The following is a 24,081-nucleotide window of genomic DNA, read 5'->3' as shown; positions in this document are numbered from 1 at the left end:
AATAAGATACTAGCATGTATTAAAAGAGGTATTGATTCAAGGGAGGAAAGCATAATTCTGTCATTATATAAAGCCCTGGTAAGACCTCACCTTGAGTTTGGAGTGCAGTTCTGGGGACCAATTGCTAAAAAAGATATTGCAGAACTAGAAAAAGTTCAGAGAAGGGCCACAAAGCTAATAAGGGGATTGGAGAAATTAACCTATGAGGAGAGGCTAGCCAAACTGGGTCTGTTTTCTTTAGAAAAAAGGCGCTTGAGAGGTGACATGATTACTTTATATAAATATATTCAAGGCCCATATACAGAGATGGCAGAAGCTCTGTTTATTCCAAGAAAATTGTTTCTGACAAGAGGTCATAATTTAAGGTTGGAGGAAAGGAGATTTAATCTCCTGCAACGGAAACGTTTTTTCACTGTGAGAGCAATAAAATTGTGGAACTCATTACCAAAGGAGGTAGTGAATGCCAATACCATAGATACATTTAAAAATAGTCTGGATAAGTTTCTGTATACTAACAAAATTCATGGATATGATTGCTAGTATTAAATGGGTCACATTTTAATGGGGTTATTTAAGCTTAACTGGAGCTTTTTGTAAGTATTTTAGATTTGTATAGGTTGAACTCGATGGACTTCAGTCTTTTTTTCAACCTTATCTACTATGTTACTATGTTACTATGGATTATCTCTGTTAATCAAGCTTTACATCCGGGAGAATGGTCTCTCATACCCAGATATGTTTTTCAATTTTTCAGATGTGAGGATTTTCAGAAATAGATCTGTTGGCATCTCATCTGAATAAAGAACTTCCCAGGGGCCTATTCAGGTTCGGGGATCCTCAGGCGGATGTAGTGTATGCATTGACGTTTCCTTGGTATTATCATTTTGCCTATATCTTTCCGACTCTAGTTCTTCTTCCAAAAGTGATTTCCAAAATTCTAATGGAGTATTTGTTTGTACTGCTGGTGGCTCCAGCGTGGCCTCTCAGGTTTTGGTATGCGGATCTCATTCAGATGGCCAGTTGCCAACCTTGGACACATCCGTTAAGACCAGACCTTCTTTCTCAAGGCCCATTTTTCCATCAGGATCTCAATTCATTAAATTTGAAGGGATGGAGATTGAACGCTTGATTTTTAGTCATAGAGGTTTCTCTGACTCATTGATTAATTCTATGTTTCAGGCTCGTAAATCTGTCTCTAGAAATATTTATTATCGAGTCTGGAAGACCTACATTTTTTAGTGTTTTTCTCATAAATTTTCTTGGCATTCTTTTAGAATTCCTAGAATTTTATATTTTCTTCAGGTTGGTTTGGATAAGGGTTTGTCTTCAGTTCTTTGATAGGACAAATCTCTACTCTTTCTGTTCTTTTTTCACAGAAAGATTGTTAATCATCCTGATATTCATTGTTTTGTACAGGCTTTGGTTCGTATCAAGCCTGTCATTAAGTCAATCTCTCCTCCTTGGAGTCTCAATTTGGTGCTGAGGGCTTTACAGGCTCCTCCGTTTGAACCTATGCATTCTCTGAATATTAAATTACTTTCTTGGAAAGTATTGTTCCTTTTGGCTATCTCTTCTGCTAGAAGAGTTTGAGTTATCTGCTCTTTCTTGTGAATCTCCTTTTCTGATTTTTCATCAGGCTAAGGCAGTGTTACTTCCTGATATTCATCATTTTGTTCAGGCTTTGATTCGTATCAAACCTGTCATTAAGCCAATTTCTCCTCCTTGGAGTCTTAATTTGGTTCTGAAGGCTTTTCAGGCTCTTCTATTTGAGCATATGCTTGCTCTGGACATTAATTACTTTCATGGAAAGTATTGTTCTTTTTGGACATCTCTTCAGCTAGAACAGTTTTTGAATTATCTGTTCTTTCTTGTGAATCTCCTTTTTCTGATTTTTTTCATCAGGATAAGGTGGTTTTTGCTGTCCTCATTTCAATTCTTACCTAAAGTTGTAAATTCTAACAACATTAGGGAGGAATTATTGTTTTCCTAAGACTTCTTTGGTAAGATTCTTACATTCTTTGGATATGGTAAGAGTTTTGAAATCCTATGTTGAAGCTATTCATAGTTCAGATAGACTTCTAGTCTATTTGTTATCTTTTCTGGTTTTAGGAAGGTCAAAAGGCTTCTGCCATTTATTTGGCATCTTGGTTAATCTTTTGATTCATCATGCTTATTTAGAGTCGGATGGATTCCCGCCTCGGAGGATTACGGCTCATTCTACTAGGTAAGTTTCCATTTCCTGGGCTTTTTAAGAATGAAGCTTCTGTTGATCAGATTTGCAAAGTAATGACTTGGTCTTCTTTGCATACTTTTACTATATTCTACCATTTTGATGTTTTCTCTTCTTTAGAAGCAGTTTTGGTAGAATGGTACTTCAGGCAGCTGTTTCAGTTTGATTCTTCTGCCTATAACTTCAGTTTTTTTCATTATAAAAATTGAAACTTTTGATTTGGGTAGTGGATTAATTTTTCAGCGGAATTGGCTGTCTTTATTTTATCCCTCCCTCTCTAGTGACTCTTGCGTGGAAGTTCCACATCTTGGGTATCTGCTATCCCATACGTCACTAGCTCATGGACTCTTGCTAATTACATGAAAGAAAACATAATTTATGTAAGAACTTACCTGATAAATTCATTTCTTTCATATTAGCAAGAGTCCATGAGGCCCACCCTTTTTGTGGTGGTTATGAATTTTTAGTATAAAGCACAATTATTCCAATTCCTTATTTTTGATGCTTTCGCTCCTTTATCACCCCACTTCTTGGCTATTCGTTAAACTGAATTGTGGGTGTGGTGAGGGGTGTATTTATAGGCATTTTAAGGTTTGGGAAACTTTGCCCCTCCTGGTAGGAATGTATATCCCATACGTCACTAGCTCCTGGACTCTTGCTAATATGAAAGAAATGAATTTATCAGGTAAGTTCTTACATAAATTATGTTTTTTTTTGTTGGGTAGTGGTTTTCAGGCCTGGTCCCCCTTTAGAATGGGCCGCCTGTGGTACCCTCCCGTTTTGGCATTCAGTGTCCCCTATAGCTTGGGTATTGTTTTCCCAAAATTAATAAATGCAGCTGTGGACTCTTTCCATTTAGGGAAAAAAAACATAAATTATGCTTATCTGATCATTTTCTTTTCTTCCGATGGAAAGAGTCCACAGCTCCCCACCTGTCTTTTTTTTTTATGTGGTGCGTCTTGGTTTTTTATTCTTCTGGCACCTTTTCACCCCGATATTTTTTCTACTGTTCCTTGTTCCTCGGCAATATGACTGGGGGATGAGGGAAGTGGGAGGAGTATTTAAGCCTTTGGCAGGGGTGTCTTTACCTCCTCCTGGTAGCCAGGTTCTTATTTCCCAAAAGTAATGAATGCAGCTGTGGACTCTTTCCATCGAATGAAAAGAAAATGATCAGGTAAGCATAATTTGTTTTTAAACAACTTTCTAATTTATTTCTATTATCAATTTTTCTTTGTTCTCTTGGTATCTTTTGTAGAAAAGCAGGGACGTAAGCTTAGGAGCCGGCCCATTTCTGGAGCACTATATAGCAGCAGTTTTGCAAGAATGTTATCCATTTGCAAGAGCACTAGAGGGCAGCACTATTTCCTGCCATGCAGTGCTTCAGATGCCCACCTAGGTATCTCTTAAACACAGATCATGGGTGTGAAGCAAATTTGATAATAGAAGTAAATTGGAAACTTTTTTTTAAAATGGTTTGATCTGCCTGAATCACAAAAGAAAATGTTTGGGTTTCATATCCCATTAATAATATGTAGTCTGTACAATAATACTCTTAATTCTAAACATTAGACTCTTGCCTAAAATATCACCAGACATCAGTCATATGGAGCCAGATTTATCATCCATGTTCAGGGGTGTACATATTCGCCCTTGTCCTCCCGGCTTCTTATCATTTACCATTGCACACGAGCGCTCGTGCACTTGCGTGCAACCCTGCCAGTGCACACCAAATCACGTGCGGATAGAAGCTGTCAATCTCCCTGTTTGGGGAGATTGAAATTCTCCTGCAGTCAAAGGGGAGAAAAGGGCTTTATAGACTTGCTCTTCTTATGAGACTTCAAACTACTTATGAGCTTGTATAGTGCATAAGTATGGTGTACAAAATTGGACTGAACAAAACTTTTTCTTGCAGCCTCTCAAACCATACGTTTAAGACTTAAGGTTTATCAAGTTGAAAACATTTGCCTCTCAAAAGTTGTGAATAAGACAATTAATTTATTATGATTTTATATTTTTTTTCTTAATACATTCTACTAAAATTGCTGTTTCATGTGATGCAAGGTCTGGCTAGTTCATTCTTCTTTGATTATTAAATTGATTTGGTTCAAAGTTATACGATGTATTAAAATATTATTCTATTACTTTAGAGCATCCATTAATGTCCAGTTTTTATTACTGAAACAGGTCATATGTGAGGTGAAAGATTACGCACAGACTGCATGCATATGCATTGGGCATACATAGATCAACTGGCTGGTATACTTTGTGCTATTTTAGGACCAGTCTTGCAAATTTATCTTAGTTTTTAACTGACCATAAGCTGCTCTGTTTTGTAGTGGAGTTGATTTTCTGACTTATGTTAATTTTTTATTTTTTTTGGATAACATTGTATTGAGCTTTTTCTTTAAAACTTTTTTTATTTTCATAGCTATAATTATATACTTTGTGGTGGTGAAGCTATTTTTTATTTTTTTTTATTTTTTGCTTTTCCTATTACTATTGACATTAAACAGTGTACTGATTCTTACACATATACGGGCAGGTTACAAGTGGCTTGCTATTTAGAGCTTTCACTTGCGCGGAAACACCGCTAGAAGTAAGCTTTTAATGCACGCACATTTGTGCGAGTATTACAAGTTAAAAGTAAAACTTTTGCGCACAAGCGGAACCCACTGTGCGTTAACTTCAGGACTTTGGCTATCGCATTAACAAATTCGCCCCATATACTTCAATGGAACATTTTATGAAAATAACTCAACATTTATCCCTTGCACACTAACCCAACACAGTGTTATACTGCACTGCTCAACCCAATGTGAGTTATTCATATTTCACATTCCAATGTTCTTTACATAGAAGAAAATGTTCTTTTTATATTTAAAGATGTGTATTTAGTCATATATGTATACATTATAGTCCTTTTAATTCAAATACCTTCACTTACCATTTACATTTTAACTTTTTTATAAAAAAATAAATGATGAATATTTATATATTATAGATTATTTGTAGAGCGCCAACAGATTTCACAGCGCTATAAACATAGGCGGAGAACAACAAAACATTTATAGGGATCAAACGGGAAAAAGGCCCTGCCAAGAGTCGTTGTAGTCAGATCTTAAGAAGGTGATCTACAAACAGCTGGACTCTTAGGCTTACATGTTAAGGGGGTTCAAGGGGATAGCAATGGAGGAGAGGAACTGGTATAAAGAAAGGTTTGTGTAGGTTGTATGCATCCCTGAACAGTAGTCTTTAGGGAGCGCTTGAAGCTTTCAAAGCTAGGGTATAGTCTTGTGGAGCGAGGCAGAGAGTTCCACAAGATGGGAGCCAGTCTGGAGAAGTCTTGTAAATGGGAGTGTGATTAGGTAACAAGAGAGGAGGAGAGGAGGTCATGAGCAGAGTGAAGGGGACGGGAGGGAGAGTATCTGGAGACAAGGTATGAGATATAGGGGGGGAGCAGTGCAGTTGAGGGCTTTGTATGTCAGAGTGAGAATTTTGTGTTTAATCATAGAGGCAAGAGGCAGCCAGTGAAGGGATTGGTAGAGAGGTGCAGCAGATGAAGAGCGACGTGTAAGGAAAATGAGCCAGGCAGAGGCATTCATTATGGATTGTAAAAGAGCTAGGCGGAGACCAGAGAGGACAGAGTTGCAGTAAATGAGGCGTGAAAGGATGAGAGAGTGGATTAAAATCTTGTCTTGTGTAAGGACATGTCTAATTTTAAAGATGTTTTTAAGATGAAAGCGGCAGGATTAAGCCAAGGACAGAATGTGAGGAGTGAAAGAAAGATCTGAGTCAAATCTGACCCCAAGACATCGGGCATGCGGGGTAGGGCTAATGGAGTTCTCGACTGTTATACAGAGATTGGGGGTGAAGATTTTGGAAGAGAGGGGGGGGAATAAGGAGCTCAGTTTTGGAGAGATTTAGCTTGAGGTAGTTAGAGGACATCCAGGAAGAGATGTGAGAAAGACAGTTAGTGGAACCCGTGGGACTTTATTAGAGACCCTAATGATGATGTGTAGATTGAGAAGAGAAGGGGACCGAGGACAGAGCCTTGTGGTACCCCAAAAAAGTTGTGACGGGGCAGAGGAGGCCCCAGAGAAGGCTATACTATACGGTTTGACAGGTAGGAAGAGAACCACAAAAGGGCTGTGTCACAAATGCAGAAGGATTGGAGTTTTTCGGGGTTTTTTTATCAGATAGTGTATATATGAGTGTAACAGTTTATTTTAATGCATTTATTTTTTGTTTGGTGCACATTTTTTTTTATTTAAACACTTTGCGCAAGATCTTCAGTCAAGCTAACCTGATGAACGTAAATTTAATTTGCACTGGAGCAAACACATTTACTTTCAACTTGTAATTCACATGCAAGTTACTGCGGTCACGATATTGCTTATGATTGGCACAAACAATAGCGTGCAACTTGTAAACTGGCTCATAGTCAAATTTATAAATAAGGGGTGATCCATGATGGGTGGAATGCAGGATTTTTTTTTTTTAATCTACCATTGATATTGCTTATGATGATAGAAGTGTTAGTAATTAAATGAAACAAGCTTTGTAAATTATAAGCAAACACCCATATTTTCTCTTTTAATTTGAATGGCAGGACTTTAAAAATGTAGTCCTAGAAGATTTCTTGAGACTTGGAAAAGAAGCTGGTTTGAAAACCTTTGAACAAGTGAGTATGAAACTGAAGAAATGTCTCTTAAAAAGTTTTTTTTTTTTTTTTTTTTTTTAAAGATATCTGAGTTTTCTTTTCTTTTTTTTTTTTTTTTTCTTCAAGGTGAAAGATATTGCCTTGTATCCAGAAATGTTTTCCATAGAAAATGGCCTTTTAACACCTACAATGAAAGCCAAGAGACCAGAGTTGAGAAAATTCTTCAAGAGTCAAATTGACGAACTGTATGCCAATAATCACTTATAACCGAAGAGCAGAAATGTATGAAGAATTCCCAGGTTTAACTGGTCATCGATTAGCTCTCAATTCACAACTGCAAACACATTTATACTGGTCATAGGAATAGCAAGATCTGAAATGCCTTATTGGTCACCTTTCTTGTAACCAATGTGACCTGGTGTCTCCAAAGTAGGTCTTAAATTGAGAAGGACATCTAGATTTTATTGGACATCTTTGACTTTCCTTATACAAATGAAAATCTCTGCAATCTTAACATATTTTTCTATCCCTAATTTTATGCTCCTTTCTGATGTCAGCATTTGTTACGCAGCCCATGATTGTAATTAATTTAAATAAGATGTATGCGTGAAAAAAGTGGTGTAAAACTGTGAAATGTTTTGGAATAAGAGCATAAGAACTGAATGTAATTTTTTGCTGTTTAATACTGAATGTATAATAAACTTCTTAAAAAATAAACAAAAATACATATAAAAAACACTTTTCAAAACATTAAGAAAACCAGATTTTTTTTTATTTTTTTTTACCAATCAAATTTCACTGTTACCAGCTTGCATATACACAAAGCAAATTATGCTAGTAAGAACACTGAAAATAGACAGCAACTGTTAATACTTTCAAATAACATTCATGCCAAATAATTATACTTTTTAAAATGGCACTAATAGATGTCTACCTTTTTCTTAAAAATATTTAAATTGTGCATTATATATTGTAAATGGTATCTGCTTAAATATATTTCCATAATTTTATAAGGAAATCCTCCTTTTTTCACCAATGTGTCAGAAAGCTGCTAAATCGTGGGCTAGTCTGGTTATCTATTTGCTGCCAGTCCCAGATTTGAAAGTGCAATTTTTGCTGACTTTTATTTAATCTGTTTTGCAGCGATAAGTTATTTATGTAATTTACAGAAGGGAAATGTTCAAAATAGACTTTTCTCCAACATAGGTGTGTCCGGTCCACGGCGTCATCCTTACTTGTGGGATATTCTCTTCCCCAACAGGAAATGGCAAAGAGCCCAGCAAAGCTGGTCACATGATCCCTCCTAGGCTCCGCCTACCCCAGTCATTCTCTTTGCCGTTGTACAGGCAACATCTCCACGGAGATGGCTTAGAGTTTTTTAGTGTTTAACTGTAGTTTTTCATTATTCAATCAAGAGTTTGTTATTTTCAAATAGTGCTGGTACGTACTATTTACTCAGAAACAGAAAAGAGATGAAGAATTCTGTTTGTATGAGGAAAATGATTTTAGCAACCGTAACTAAAATCCATGGCTGTTCCACACAGGACTGTTGAGAGCAATTAACTTCAGTTGGGGGAACAGTTTGCAGTCCCTTGCTGCTTGAGGTATGACACATTCTAACAAGACGATGTAATGCTGGAAGCTGTCATTTTCCCTATGGGATCCGGTAAGCCATGTTTATTACGATTGTAAATAAGGGCTTCATAAGGGCTTATTTAAACTGTAGACTTTTTCTGGGCTAAATCGCTTGATATTAACACATATTTAGCCTTGAGGAATCATTTTATCTGGGTATTTTGATATAATAATATCGGCAGGCACTGTTTTAGACACCTTATTCTTTAGGGGCTTTCCCAAAGCATAGGCAGAGTCTCATTTTCGCGCCGGTGTTGCGCACTTGTTTTTGAGAGGCATGGCATGCAGTCGCATGTGAGAGGAGCTCTGATACTTATAAAAGACTTCTGAAGGCGTCATTTGGTATCGTATTCCCCTTTGGGTTTGGTTGGGTCTCAGCAAAGCAGATACCAGGGACTGTAAAGGGGTTTAAAGCTTAAAACGGCTCCGGTTCCGTTATTTTAAGGGTTAAAGCTTCCAAAATTGGTGTGCAATATTTTCAAGGCTTTAAGACGCTGTGGTGAAAATTTGGTGAATTTTGAACAATTCCTTCATGTTTTTTCGCAATTGCAGTAATAAAGTGTGTTCAGTTTAAAATTTAAAGTGACAGTAACGGTTTTATTTTAAAACGTTTTTTGTACTTTCTGATCAAGTTTATGCCTGTTTAACATGTCTGAACTACCAGATAGACTGTGTTCTGAATGTGGGGAAGCCAGAATTCCTATTCATTTAAATAAATGTGATTTATGTGATAATGACAATGATGCCCAAGATGATTCCTCAAGTGAGGGGAGTAAGCATGGTACTGCATCATTCCCTCCTTCGTCTACACGAGTCTTGCCCACTCAGGAGGCCCCTAGTACATCTAGCGCGCCAATACTCCTTACTATGCAACAATTAACGGCTGTAATGGATAATTCTGTCAAAAACATTTTAGCCAAAATGAACCCTTGTCAGCGTAAGCGTGGCTGCTCTGTTTTAGTTACTGAAGAGCATGACGACGCTGATATTAATATCTCTGAAGGGCCCCTAACCCAATCTGAGGGGGCCAGGGAGGTTTTGTCTGAGGGAGAAATTACTGATTTAGGGAACATTTCTCAGCAGGCTGAATCTGATGGGATTACATTTAAATTTAAATTGGAACATCTCCGCATTTTGCTTAAGGAGGTATTATCCACTCTGGATGATTGTGAAAATTTAGTCATCCCAGAGAAACTATGTAAAATGGACAAGTTCCTAGAGGTGCCGGGGCTCCCAGAAGCTTTTCCTATACCCAAGCGGGTGGCGGACATTGTTAATAAAGAATGGGAAAGGCCCGGTATTCCTTTCGTCCCTCCCCCCATATTTAAAAAATTGTTTCCTATGGTCGACCCCAGAAAGGACTTATGGCAGTCAGTCCCCAAGGTCGAGGGAGCGGTTTCTACTTTAAACAAACGCACCACTATTCCCATAGAGGATAGTTGTGCTTTCAAAGATCCTATGGATAAAAAATTAGAAGGTTTGCTTAAAAAGATGTTTGTTCAGCAGGGTTACCTTCTACAACCCATTTCATGCATTGTCCCTGTCACTATTGACGCATATTTCTGGTTTGATGAACTGCTTAAGGTGCTCGATAGTGACTCTCCTCCTTATGAGGAGATTATGGACAGAATCAATGCTCTCAAATTGGCTAATTCTTTCACTCTAGACGCCTCTTTGCAATTGGCTAAGTTAGCGGCTAAGAACTCTGGGTTTGCTATTGTGGCGCGCAGAGCGCTTTGGTTGAAATCTTGGTCGGCTGATGCGTCTTCCAAGAACAAGCTACTAAACATTCCTTTCAAGGGGAAAACGTTGTTTGGTCCTGACTTGAAAGAGATTATCTCTGATATCACTGGGGGTAAGGGCCACGCCCTTCCTCAGGATCGGCCTTTCAAGGCAAAAAATAGACCTAATTTTCGTCCCTTTCGTAAAAACGGACCAGCCCAAGGTGCTACGTCCTCTAAGCAAGAGGGTAATACTGCTCAGGCCAAGCCAGCTTGGAGACCAATGCAAGGCTGGAACAAGGGAAAGCAGGCCAAGAAACCTGCCACTGCTACCAAGACAGCATGAAATATTGGCCCCCGATCCGGGACCGGATCTGGTGGGGGGCAGACTCTCTCTCTTCGCTCAGGCTTGGGCAAGAGATGTTCTGGATCCTTGGGCGCTAGAAATAGTCTCCCAGGGTTATCTTCTGGAATTCAAGGGACTTCCCCCAAGGGGGAGGTTCCACAGGTCGCAGTTGTCTTCAGACCACATAAAAAGACAGGCGTTCTTACATTGTGTAGAAGACCTGTTAAAAATGGGAGTGATTCATCCGGTTCCATTAAGAGAACAAGGGATGGGGTTCTACTCCAATCTGTTCATAGTTCCCAAAAAAGAGGGAACGTTCAGACCAATCCTAGATCTCAAGATCTTAAACAAATTTCTCAAGGTCCCATCGTTCAAGATGGAAACCATTCGAACTATCCTTCCTTCCATCCAGGAAGGTCAATTCATGACCACGGTGGATTTAAAGGATGCGTATCTACATATTCCTATCCACAAGGAACATCATCGGTTCCTAAGGTTTGCATTCCTGGACAAACATTACCAGTTCGTGGCGCTTCCTTTCGGATTAGCCACTGCTCCAAGGATTTTCACAAAGGTACTAGGGTCCCTTCTAGCGGTGCTAAGACCAAGGGGCATTGCAGTAGTACCTTACCTGGACGACATTCTGATTCAAGCGTCGTCCCTTCCTCAAGCAAAGGCTCACACGGACATTGTCCTGGCCTTTCTCAGATCTCACGGCTGGAAAGTGAACGTGGAAAAGAGTTCTCTATCCCCGTCAACAAGGGTTCCCTTCTTGGGAACAATTATAGACTCCTTAGAAATGAGGATCTTTCTAACAGAGGCCAGAAAAACAAAGCTTCTGGACTCTTGTCGGATACTTCATTCCGTTCCTCTTCCTTCCATAGCTCAGTGCATGGAAGTGATCGGGTTGATGGTGGCGGCGATGGACATAGTTCCTTTTGCGCGCATTCATCTAAGACCATTACAACTGTGCATGCTCAGTCAGTGGAATGGGGACTATACAGACTTGTCTCCGAAGATACAAGTAAATCAGAGGACCAGAGACTCACTCCGTTGGTGGCTGTCCCTGGACAATCTGTCTCAAGGGATGATGTTCCACAGACCAGAGTGGGTCATTGTCACGACCGACGCCAGTCTGATAGGCTGGGGCGCGGTCTGGGGATCCCTGAAAGCTCAGGGTCTTTGGTCTCGGGAAGAATCTCTTCTACCGATAAATATTCTGGAACTGAGAGCGATATTCAATGCTCTCCAGGCCTGGCCCCAGCTTGCGAGGACCAGGTTCATACGGTTTCAATCAGACAACATGACGACTGTTGCGTACATCAACCATCAGGGGGGAACAAGGAGTTCCCTAGCGATGGAAGAAGTAACCAAAATTATTCTTTGGGCGGAGTCTCACTCCTGCCACCTGTCTGCTATCCACATACCAGGGAAAATTGGGAAGCGGATTTTCTGAGTCGTCAGACATTGCATCCGGGGGAGTGGGAACTCCATCCGGAAATCTTTGCCCAAGTCACTCACCTGTGGGGCATTCCAGACATGGATCTGATGGCCTCTCGTCAGAACTTCAAAGTTCCTTGCTACGGGGCCAGATCCAGGGATCCCAAGGCGGCTCTAGTGGATGCACTAGTAGCACCTTGGACCTTCAATCTAGCTTATGTGTTCCCGCCATTTCCTCTCATCCCCAGGCTGATAGCCAGGATCAAGCAGGAGAGGGCGTCGGTGATCTTGATAGCTCCTGCGTGGCCACGCAGGACTTGGTATGCAGATCTGGTGAATATGTCATCGGCTCCACCTTGGAAGCTACCTTTGAGACGAGACCTTCTTGTTCAGGGTCCGTTCGAACATCCGAATCTGGTTTCACTCCAGCTGACTGCTTGGAGATTGAACGCTTGATTTTATCGAAGCGAGGATTCTCAGATTCTGTGATCGATACTCTTGTTCAGGCCAGAAAGCCTGTGACTAGAAATATTTACCACAAAATTTGGAAAAAATATATCTGTTGGTGTGAATCTAAAGGATTCCCTTGGGACAAGGTTAAGATTCCTAGGATTCTATCCTTCCTTCAAGAAGGATTGGAAAAAGGATTATCTGCAAGTTCCCTGAAGGGACAGATTTCTGCCTTGTCGGTATTACTTCACAAAAAGCTGGCAGCTGTGCCAGATGTTCAAGCCTTTGTTCAGGCTCTGGTTAGAATCAAACCTGTTTACAAACCTTTGACTCCTCCTTGGAGTCTCAATTTAGTTCTTTCAGTTCTTCAGGGGGTTCCGTTTGAACCCTTACATTCCGTTGATATTAAGTTATTATCTTGGAAAGTTTTGTTTTTAGTTGCGATTTCTTCTGCGAGAAGAGTCTCAGAATTATCTGCTCTGCAGTGTTCTCCTCCTTATCTGGTGTTCCATGCAGATAAGGTGGTTTTACGTACTAAACCTGGTTTTCTTCCAAAAGTTGTTTCTAACAAAAACATTAACCAGGAGATTATCGTACCTTCTCTGTGTCCAAAACCAGTTTCAAAGAAGGAACGTTTGTTGCACAATTTGGATGTTGTTCGCGCTCTAAAATTCTATTTAGATGCTACAAAGGATTTTAGACAAACATCTTCCTTGTTTGTTGTTTATTCAGGTAAAAGGAGAGGTCAAAAAGCAACTTCTACCTCTCTCTCTTTTTGGATTAAAAGCATCATCAGATTGGCTTACGAGACTGCCGGACGGCAGCCTCCCGAAAGAATCACAGCTCATTCCACTAGGGCTGTGGCTTCCACATGGGCCTTCAAGAACGAGGCTTCTGTTGATCAGATATGTAGGGCAGCGACTTGGTCTTCACTGCACACTTTTACCAAATTTTACAAGTTTGATACTTTTGCTTCTTCTGAGGCTATTTTTGGGAGAAAGGTTTTGCAAGCCGTGGTGCCTTCCATTTAGGTGACCTGATTTGCTCCCTCCCTTCATCCGTGTCCTAAAGCTTTGGTATTGGTTCCCACAAGTAAGGATGACGCCGTGGACCGGACACACCTATGTTGGAGAAAACAGAATTTATGTTTACCTGATAAATTTCTTTCTCCAACGGTGTGTCCGGTCCACGGCCCGCCCTGGTTTTTTTAATCAGGTCTGATATTTTATTTTCTTTAACTACAGTCACCACGGTACCATATGGTTTCTCCTATGCAAATATTCCTCCTTAACGTCGGTCGAATGACTGGGGTAGGCGGAGCCTAGGAGGGATCATGTGACCAGCTTTGCTGGGCTCTTTGCCATTTCCTGTTGGGGAAGAGAATATCCCACAAGTAAGGATGACGCCGTGGACCGGACACACCGTTGGAGAAAGAAATTTATCAGGTAAACATAAATTCTGTTTTTGTGGCAAAAGGGACATTTTTAGCACCACTGTTTGTTATATTTGTATTCTATGTTAAATTGCCCTAGTACAAGTATTTGTTAGAACTGAAAGCCACAAGGGAGGAATTAGTTAAAATCAAGCACAAAACTGTTTGCACTATGTAATTATGATGCACTGCAGCCTAGGGTAATTATCATTTATATTATTGCACAAAATGCAGCATGACCTTTTTATCCAAATTGTGTGGTAACTTCAAAGTTTGCCTAAAGCGTGGATCTTGTACAAACCAAAAAAGTTCCCTTCTCTACTTCCAAAAACATGAAGGAAACCAAAATAAATCAATTTTCATTTGAATTGACTGTGTTTTTAGTCTGTGTGTCTGTCTGATTTGGAATTCAATTTTAAGGAACACTAAAGTCAATTCTAAAGTTTCATTTTAATTTGTTGATTATACAATTCTGCTGTATTTAATGGTCCTTTAAGAATATAGATATGAATGACCCAACAGTCTTCGTCTGTATTATAATGGCTAAATAGATAGCTAAAGTGATAGTAAATCCTAGCATTTGTGAAACGCTAGGATTTACCAGTGGAACAAATAAAGGGGACTTTCAGTCATGAAGTATAAAATACTTAATGCTGAAAGTTCCTTTATTTGTCTGAAGTGTTCACTGCGCTAAGCGCCTCAAGCAGCCCACGGCAGAACACGGTTTTGCTGTGAGGTAATCTAAGCCAATAGGGTGCGAGTTATCCAACATGGTGCCAGCTGGCCCGCACAGTTTTTGGCTATGAGGTCGAAGCGTCACCTCACAGCAAAATAGCATTCTGCCGTGGGCTGCTTGAGGAGCTCAGTGCGGTGAACGCTTTAGACAAATAAAGGAACTTTCAGCATGAAGTATTTTATACTTCATGACTGGAAGTCCCTCTTTATTTGATCCACTGGTAAATCCACGGTTTCACAAATTTCCATTTTCTATCTGAATCGTGAAACAACTTTCCAAATTAACATCTGTCTAATTTTCTTCATTCTCTTATTTGTTGAAAAGCTTACCCTATGTAGGCTCAGGAGCAGCAATGCACTACTAGAAGCTAGCTGCAGATTGGTGGCTGCACATAGATGCCTCTTGTCACTGGCTCACCCAAAGTGTTCTGCTAGCTCCAAGTAGTGCATTGCTGCTCATTCAACAAAGGATACCAAGAGAATGAAGCAAAGTTGATAATAGAAGTAATTTGGAAATGTGTGTGAAATTGTATTGTGACTACCAAGGTTAACCAACCCTGCGCCAGTCACTTGTTTGGCACAGAAAGGGTTAACAGACGTTTTCTACTTTCACTAATCTGTCACAGTATAGCCACTCCAGGCAAGCCTTTGACTTAGTTCAGTGGGTGCAAGGGTTAACACTCTCTAGTCTGTACTAGACTTAGAAAAAAAAATCCCCAAAACTCCCCTTTACTGCCACTCAAACTAATAAGCTGCCACCACTCACGATTTATTAAAGGGGAAATCCTAAGGAAAAACCCATACTTACACATTAATTCTCAGAATACAATTTTTAGCAAAAAATAACCTAAAATCACAGTACTAATACTACCATTCTCTTTCAGTAACATGGTTCAAATATTAGACAAAGGCCAAAGCTTAATAATTGAATGATTTATTACGCGAAAAATTAGCACAATGCATTATTAATAAAAAGATGTTAACAAAGATGTTATACACAAGCAAACAGTTTTTAAAATAAAAAGAAGAAATAACAGAAACCTTACACTTTACTAGGTTTGGTATGTGACCCAGGGAGATGGGTCAGAAAGATTCACTCAGGCTGCAGCAGCCTCCCAAGTAGAATGAACACTTGAATTGTTAAACACAAAATTCTTTTACATGTTTCCAAGAGATCAAGTTGCTTGACCCAACCTTCTTTGTTAGAGGGGCTATGGAAATATCCACCCCTCTCTTTTATGACCCCATGTTAGTTCTTATTTACATATACAACCAAAGATAGTTGCAAAAAAAGTGTACACATTGGTAGCACTCAAACCCACAATGGTATTTATAGGTATAGCGTGGTGTATGTGTAAAAAAAAAATCCCACTTTAAAACGTTAAATTTTAATAGATAATATTACAAAATGGGCACACTTAAAAACCCTAGAGAGCTAGTAGTTGTCAATTCGTCTGCAATAATAACAGGCGAAGCTAAATTATATTGTGTAAAAGTCAGATATATATTAGTGAATTCACCCAGAGTCTTGAGTGTAATTTGTATTTTTATATATGATGTCTCAAAATAATTGGAATATATATTAAACAGAATATGTTTGGTGCGCACAGTAAGACCAAATTATATTCGATACCTATTGGTTGTTAATGTAAATCACCTTTCTGTTGTGTTCATACCAACTTGAATATAAATAAAATACCTCAGGGACCCTGTTTAGAAAAATTTGGGAGATTATCTCCTTAGTAAATAATGTGGCTGTTACTTAGTTGTAATGAGCATATTCAGATATTATAGTTCCATTACCTCTTTACCTTTGCCATAGCGCATTATGAGGTAGTACCCACAATCACTTGACTATATAGTCAATTCTCAATTATAGCATTTAGTTGGATACCACGTTACTCAGTGATACTATTATTGATGCAAATACTCATACTGTTGGATACCACGTTACTTAGTGATACTATTATATTATATATCCAAGTACTTATACTGTAGTGATCTTTAAACAATTTGTTGTCCTATATATATTTATTCTGTAGGCTGTATAGTGACAGTCCCTATTATTTGTATAATGATAGGAGCAACAATTCACAGCAATAAAGCTATTGGATTCCATATGCTCATTACAACTAAGTGTTAGGTAAAAAATTATTCAGATCGAGCGCCAAGGATATACCTCAAGCTGGTATACAAAGACCTCCTAGCTGGTCTAAATATAAATGATTCAGGTGATGTATAGTATACAGCGCCAAAGGCAGAGGTATTTGTAGTAAATGAGGATGTAAGACGCTCTTAAGTGGGATGATTAAAAAGAATCTAATTTATAACAAGCGAATAAGTTTAAAATAGGATACAGTGATGAATTGAAAAAGTAATAAAAGAATAAAATAAGTGATGTAAATGTATCTTGGACAATATATATCATTGACAATGTATAAATGTTAGACCATAAATGATGAATAAATAATGGATAAACAACAATTACAATTATAAAGAGACCAAACAAGGATTCAGATTGGGGAATGTTGTCCCATAAAAATTGTGGTTAAAGTCCAACACAAGTGAAAGTCCAACACAAGAAAAATCAATGTCAATTGAGTCAGTATGGCCTGCTCCAGCATTAAAGGGACATGTTAAACAAAATGTTTCTTTCATGATTCAGATAAAACATTCATGTCATGAAAACCTCATGATTGAGATGCTAAGGGGTTAATTTTCCTTAGCCTGTCAAAAAGGTTTAGTACCCCTTGAACTCTGTTTTATTTTAGTTCCTGTCCTCAGTTTAGTGGATATAGACTCTACTTGTTCATTTAAAGGGATAGTAAACACCAAAAATGTTATAGTTTTAAAAGATAGATACTCCCTTTTATTTACCATTCCCCAGTTTTGCAAAGCCAACACTGTTATAGAAATATACTTTTCTTTCCTAAGATATGGTGAGTGCAAGGCATCCTTGATTACTGTTAGGAATATCACTCCTGGCCAGCAGGAGGAGGCAAAGTGCACCATAGTAAATCTGTTAAGTACCACTCCCCTCCCCACAATCCCCAGTCATTCTCTTTGCATTCGGCGCTAGGAGGAGGTGAAGTATGGTGTCTTAAAATTTTCTTCAAGATTTTTTTTTATTTTGAAAGCCAGATTAGGTTTGCTCTGATCTTTCATTTCAAGACTAGGTTTAGCTATACTCCACGTTAGTCTCTTCAGTAGGACAGTGGTAGCTTTTAAGCAGTTAGGAACTTGTGAGGGGGCCTCACTGCATTTTCTTAAGATTGCTGCCCTTATATAGATTTCCAGAGTAGGTTTACCTTTCTTGTTTTCACAGGTCTCTGTAAGGAGTGGCTTCCTTTCATGCCAGGTGAGCTGTCCTCCTGCCGGACAGCCAGAGATGCAGGTAAGTGCCATTTTTTTGCTTAAATCACTGGCACTAAAAAACAGAGAAAATTCTGCACTTTATGTTTGGGGTTACAGTCCTGGATAATTAGGACTCATAACTGCAGGGAGCAGGCACTGTGAGTTGTAATAGGGAGTGAGTGGATCACTGGTGGCTCAGTATGGTTTTATTATTGCATACAAGTTCATTTTGATAACGGATGGGTGCTTTGGGGTACTCGTAGGGAAAGTTTTCGATTTTTATCGTTAAATTCCTAATGGCGGCCAGGACCGCCTCTGACGTAAGAGAAGAGGCGGAACTGTTTGCTGTGGCGTTTTTTTTTTTTTTCTTGAAAGCAAGCACTTTTACAATGTTGCGCAGCTTATAGCAGACTTCTTTCCGGTCTCTGTAGTTAACCTTCCGGAATCTATCTCAAGCGCTATAATTGTCCAAAGTGCAGAGGAGGCAGGTAGGCACATCAGTAATAGAGCTGAGGTGTAGAGGTTTCTGAATTTCTGTGGCTAGTCATTTTTTTTTTGCTAATTTAACGGACTTTGTTGGGGGTTTTTATTGCAAGCTAACTGTTAGTCATTAGTTTCTTTTAGTACGGATCTTCGTAAAGAGACAGTACTGAAGGTTAAAATTTTTAAAAAAATAAAAAAAAATTCTATATTGCTGTATTGTTAATTTTATTTGCAAAATGGACCTGGAGCTTGTGCCATCTGTTAACTGCAAGCTTTGTTCAGAAAACCATGTTGAACCTCCTTTGTCCTTTTGTAGTTCTTGCATTGAAAGAACTTTGATGTATAAAGATAGAATTTTTGTTCCTGAGCCACCACTCCCGAAGGTTGATGCTGTTCAGGCAATTCCGCAGCTTCCTCCTCAGACATCCCAAGCTTTAACAACCTCACATGCAGTGCCCTGCGGTTCCTCACAATCTCCTGGAGGAGTCTACTTGCATTCAGAAATTGCTGCTCAGGTATCCTCTGTGGTATCTGAAGCATTAGCTGCTATTACCATCCTACAGGGAAGACGCAAGAGGAAATTTAGGGAATCCGATAGTAAGGTTTCTGATCTGACTACAGCTGCTAACCAGGTTGATCTTTCTCACAAGTCTGAAGAGGAAGATACATCGGTAGCCTCTGAGGGTGAAATCTCAGATTTGAATAGTATAATTCCTTCTGATGCTAGAGTGGTATCTTTTAAGCTTGAACACCTTCGTGTTTTATTAAAGGAGGTTTTGGCTACCCTTGACTCCGATGTTACTGTCATTGTCAACCCTAAAAAAATCTAGGCCTAGATTTAGAGTTTGGCGGTAGCCGTCAAAACCAGCGTTAGAGGCTCCTAACGCTGGTTTTAGGCTACCACCGGTATTTGGAGTCAGTCAGGAAAGGGTCTAACGCTCACTTTCCAGCCGCGACTTTTCCATACCGCAGATCCCCTTACGTCAATTGCGTATCCTATCTTTTTCAATGGGATCTTTCCAACTCCGGTATTTAGAGTCGTGTCTGAAGTGAGCGTTAGAAATCTAACGACAAAACTCCAGCCGCAGAAAAAAGTCAGTAGTTAAGAGCTTTCTGGGCTAACGCCGGTTTATAAAGCTCTTAACTACTGTGCTCTAAAGTACACTAACACCCATAAACTACCTATACACCCCTAAACCGAAGCCCCGCCACATCGCCGCCACTCTATAAAAATTTTTTAACCCCTAATCTTCCGCTCCGTACACTGCCGCCAACTACGTTATCCCTATGTACCCCTAATCTGCTGCCCCTAACACAGCCGACCCCTATATTATATTTATTAGCCCCTAATCTGCCCCCCTCAACGTCGCCTCCACCTGCCTACACTTATTAACCCCTAATCTGCCGAGCGGACCGCACCACTACTATAATAAAGTTATTAACCCCTAATCCGCCTCACTCCCGCCTCAATAACCCTATAATAAATAGTATTAACCCCTAATCTGCCCTCCCTAACATCGCCGACACCTAACTTCAAGTATTAACCCCTAATCTGCCGATCGGAGCTCACCGCTACTCTAATAAATTTTTTAACCCCTAAAGCTAATTTTAACCCTAACACTAACACCCCCCTAAGTTAAATATAATTTTATTCTAACGAAATAAATTAACTCTTATTAAATAAATTATTCCTATTTAAATCTAAATACTTACCTGTAAAATAAACCCTAATATAGCTACAACATAAATTATAATTATATTATAGCTATTTTAGGATTTATATTTATTTTACAGGTAACTTTGTATTTATTTTAACCAGGTACAATAGCTATTAAATAGTTAAGAACTATTTAATAGCTAAAATAGTTAAAATAATTACAAAATTACCTGTAAAATAAATCCTAACCTAAGTTACAATTAAACCTAACACTACACTATCAATAAATTAATTAAACTACCTACAATTATCTACAATTAAACCTAACACTACACTATCAATAAATTAATTAAACTACCTACAATTCTCTACAATTAAACCTAACACTACACTAGCAATAAATAAATTAAATACAATTCCTACAAATAACTACAATGAAATAAACTAACTAAAGTACAAAAAATAAAAAAGAACTAAGTTACAAAAAATAAAAAAATATTTACAAACATTAGAAAAAAATTACAACAATTTTAAACTAATTACACCTACTCTAAGCCCCCTAATAAAATAACAAAGCCCCCCAAAATAAAAAAATGCCCTACCCTATTCTAAATTACAAAAGTTCAAAGCTCTTTTACCTTACCAGCCCTGAACAGGGCCCTTTGCGGGGCATGCCCCAAAGAATTCTGCTCTTTTGCCTGTAAAAAAAAACATACAATTCCCCCCCCGCCAACATTACAACCCACCACCCACATACCCCTAATCTAACCCAAACCCCCCTTAAATAAACCTAACACTAAGCCCCTGAAGATCTTCCTACCTTGTCTTCACCTCGCCGGGTATCACACCGATCCGTCCTGGCTCCAAAATCTTCATCCAAGCGGGGGCTAGACATCCATCATCTGGCGGCTGAAGAGGTCCAGAAGAGGCTCCAAAGTCTTCATCCTATCCGGGAAGAAGAGGCGATCCGGACCGGCAACCATCTTGATCCAAGCGGCATCTTCTATCTTCATCCGATAAGGACCGGCTCCATCTTGAAGACCTCCACCGCGGACCCATCTTCTTCTTCCGACGACTTCCCGACGAATGACGGTTCCTTTAAGGGACGTCATCCAAGATGGCGTACCTCGAATTCCGATTGGCTGATAGGATTCTATCAGCCAATCGGAATTAAGGTAGGAAAATTCTGATTGGCTGATGGAATCAGCCAATCAGAATCAAGTTCAATCCGATTGGCTGATTGAATCAGCCAATCGGATTGAACTTGATTCTGATTGGCTGATTCCATCAACCAATCAGAATTTTCCTACCTTAATTCCGATTGGCTGATAGAATCCTATCAGCGGTAAACAATATGAAAATATCCCAGCGCCTACTAGAACCTTATCAGCCTAGGGGGGTGATACCTAGTTATCACCTGGAGAAATAGTAAATATGAAGGTAAATCCCAGGCGCCAATAAATGGCTAAGGTTTAAAGTGTTAAAAATGTTTAATACAGCTCATCATGTAATGTTAAAAATGTAGTTGAAATACAAGGCTAAAAAGCATGGATCCACGCTATACAATAAAAGATATTAATAGTCGAAAATAACAGTATACAATAAAATATAAACAGTAGTGCTACACAGTGACTTGGGGTAATACTCCAAGTGAGCTAAAACTGGGGTGATTACATCAAAGGTTGCAATATAAACAGTGAAAAAATCTTTCAAAAGATAAAAAAATTCAAAAAATCAAGTATCAAAATGTCCAAAGTGAAAAAATGTGTCCTTAAAAAGTCAGTGCAAGAGGTAGTCAGTATGTGAGAAAATTTCCAAAATTTTCAAAAATTTATACCTTGATCCAAAATAAATCCAATGTGATACTCCTCCTTGGTGTGCTTCCAAAAGAAAGGGATAGAAAAAATGTAGAATGTTAGTGTAGATGTGGCCAGCCTGGAGTGGCTGTGGTGGTGAAGGTAAGAGCACACTGAATGACACAGTGCAGACAATTCCAAAAATAAAATAAAAATATTAAAAAATCAGGGGGAAAAAATATGTATAAAACCTGTGGAAAGAAAGATAAAAACAATGTGTAGAATAATCACAATATATTCCTCAAATGAAATAAGGCTTACCATTGTTGTCTACGCGTTTCGGCCTTCTCTGGGCCTTTATCAAGAATCCTATCAGCCAATCGGAATTCGAGGGACACTATCTTGGATGACGTCCCTTAAAGGAACCGTCATTCGTTGGGAAGTCGTCGGTGAAGATGGATGTTCCGCGTCGGCGGGATGAACATGGATCCGGAAGAAAGAAGATTGAAGATGCCGTTGATAGAAGACTTCAGCCAGATCATGGACCTCTTCAGCTCCCGCTTGGATGAAGACTTCAGCCGGATCATGGACATTTTCAGCCCCCCGCTTGGGCTTGGATCAAGACATCGGAGGAGCTCTTCTGGATCGATCTGTGAACCTGGTATGGTCAAGATAAGGTAGGAAGATCTTCAGGGGCTTAGTGTTAGCTTTGTTTAAGGGGGGTTTGGGTTAGATTAGGGGTATGTGGGTGGTGGGTTGTAATGTTGGGGGGGGGTATTGTATGTGGGGTTTTTTTACAGGCAAAAGAGCTGAATTCTTTGGGGCATGACCCGCAAAGGGCCCTGTTCAGGGCTGGTAAGGTAAAAGAGCTTTGAACTTTTGTAATTTAGAATAGGGTAGGGCATTTTTTTATTTTGGGGGTCTTTATTTTATTAGGGGGCTTAGAGTAGGTGTAATTAGTTTAAAATTGTTGTAATATTTTTCTGATGTTTGTAAATATTTTTTTATTTTTTGTAACTTAGTTCTTTTTTATTTTTTGTACTTTAGTTAGTTTATTTCATTGTATTTATTTGTAGATATTGTATTTAATTAATGTATTGATAGTGTAGTGTTAGGTTTAATTGTAGGTAATTGTAGGTATTTTAATTAATTTATTGATAGTGTAGTGTTAGGTTTAATTGTAACTTAGGTTAGGATTTATTTTACAGGTAATTTTGTAATTATTTTAACTATTTTAGCTATTAAATAGTTCTTAACTATTTAATAGCTATTGTACCTGGTTAAAATAAATACAAAGTTACCTGTAAAATAAATATAAATCCTAAAATAGCTATAATATAATTATAATTTATATTGTAGCTATATTAGGATTTATTTTACAGGTAAGTATTTAGCTTTAAATAGGAATCATTTATTTAATAAGAGTTAATTTATTTCGTTAGAATAAAATTATATTTAACTTAGGGGGGTGTTAGTGTTAGGGTTAGACTTAGCTTTAGGGGTTAATACATTTATTAGAATAGCGGTGAGCTCCAGTCGGCAGATTAGGGGTTAATAATTGAAGTTAGGTGTCGGCGATGTTAGGGAGGGCAGATTAGGGGTTAATACTATTTATTATAGGGTTAGTGAGGCGGATTAGGGGTTAATAACGTTATTATAATAGCGGTGCGGTCCGCTCGGCAGATTAGGGGTTAATAAGTGTAGGCAGGTGGAGGCGACGTTGTGGGGGCAGATTAGGGGTTAATAAATATAATATAGGGGTCGGCGGTGTTAGGGACAGCAGATTAGGGGTACATAGGGATAATGTAAGTAGCGGCGGTTTACGGAGCGGCAGATTAGGGGTTAATAATAATATGCAGGGGTCAGCGATAGCGGGGGCGGCAGAATAGGGGTTAATAAGTGTAAGGTTAGGGGTGTTTAGACTCGGGGTACATGTTAGAGTGTTAGGTGCAGACGAAGGAAGTGTTTCCCCATAGCAAACAATAGGGCTGCGTTAGGAGCTGAACGCGGCTTTTTTGCAGGTGTTAGGTTTTTTTTCAGCTCAAACACGCCATTGTTTTCTATGGGGGAATCGTGCACGAGCACGTTTTTGAAGCTGGCCGCGTCCGTAAGCACCGCTCTGGTATCGAGAGGTGAAGTTGC

The 24,081-nt window shown here is 39.0% G+C and overlaps 1 protein-coding gene across 6 annotated transcripts in view; it reads left to right on the top strand.

Moving 5' to 3' along the window:
- Positions 1-14,282, top strand: part of ACSL1 (acyl-CoA synthetase long chain family member 1) — a 307,660-nt gene extending 293,378 nt beyond the window's left edge. For 5 of the 6 annotated variants that reach the window (XM_053703880.1, XM_053703877.1, XM_053703881.1 and 2 more), the window contains 2 exons: positions 6,840-6,911; positions 7,017-7,638. In XM_053703880.1, coding sequence (XP_053559855.1) covers positions 6,840-6,911; positions 7,017-7,157 — 213 coding nt within the window. In that variant the 3' untranslated portion in view covers positions 7,158-7,638. Of the gene's footprint in view, positions 1-6,839; positions 6,912-7,016; positions 7,819-14,014 lie in introns of those variants that run through there. The other variant, XR_008400727.1, reaches the window with a different exon arrangement.
- The last annotated feature ends 9,799 nt before the right edge of the window (positions 14,283-24,081 follow it).

Source organism: Bombina bombina, chromosome 2, assembly GCF_027579735.1.
Source record: "Bombina bombina isolate aBomBom1 chromosome 2, aBomBom1.pri, whole genome shotgun sequence".
Classification (NCBI taxonomy): Eukaryota; Metazoa; Chordata; class Amphibia; order Anura; family Bombinatoridae; genus Bombina; species Bombina bombina.
Note: the sequence above shows the minus strand (reverse complement) of the source record. Positions and strands in the feature narration are given on the sequence as shown.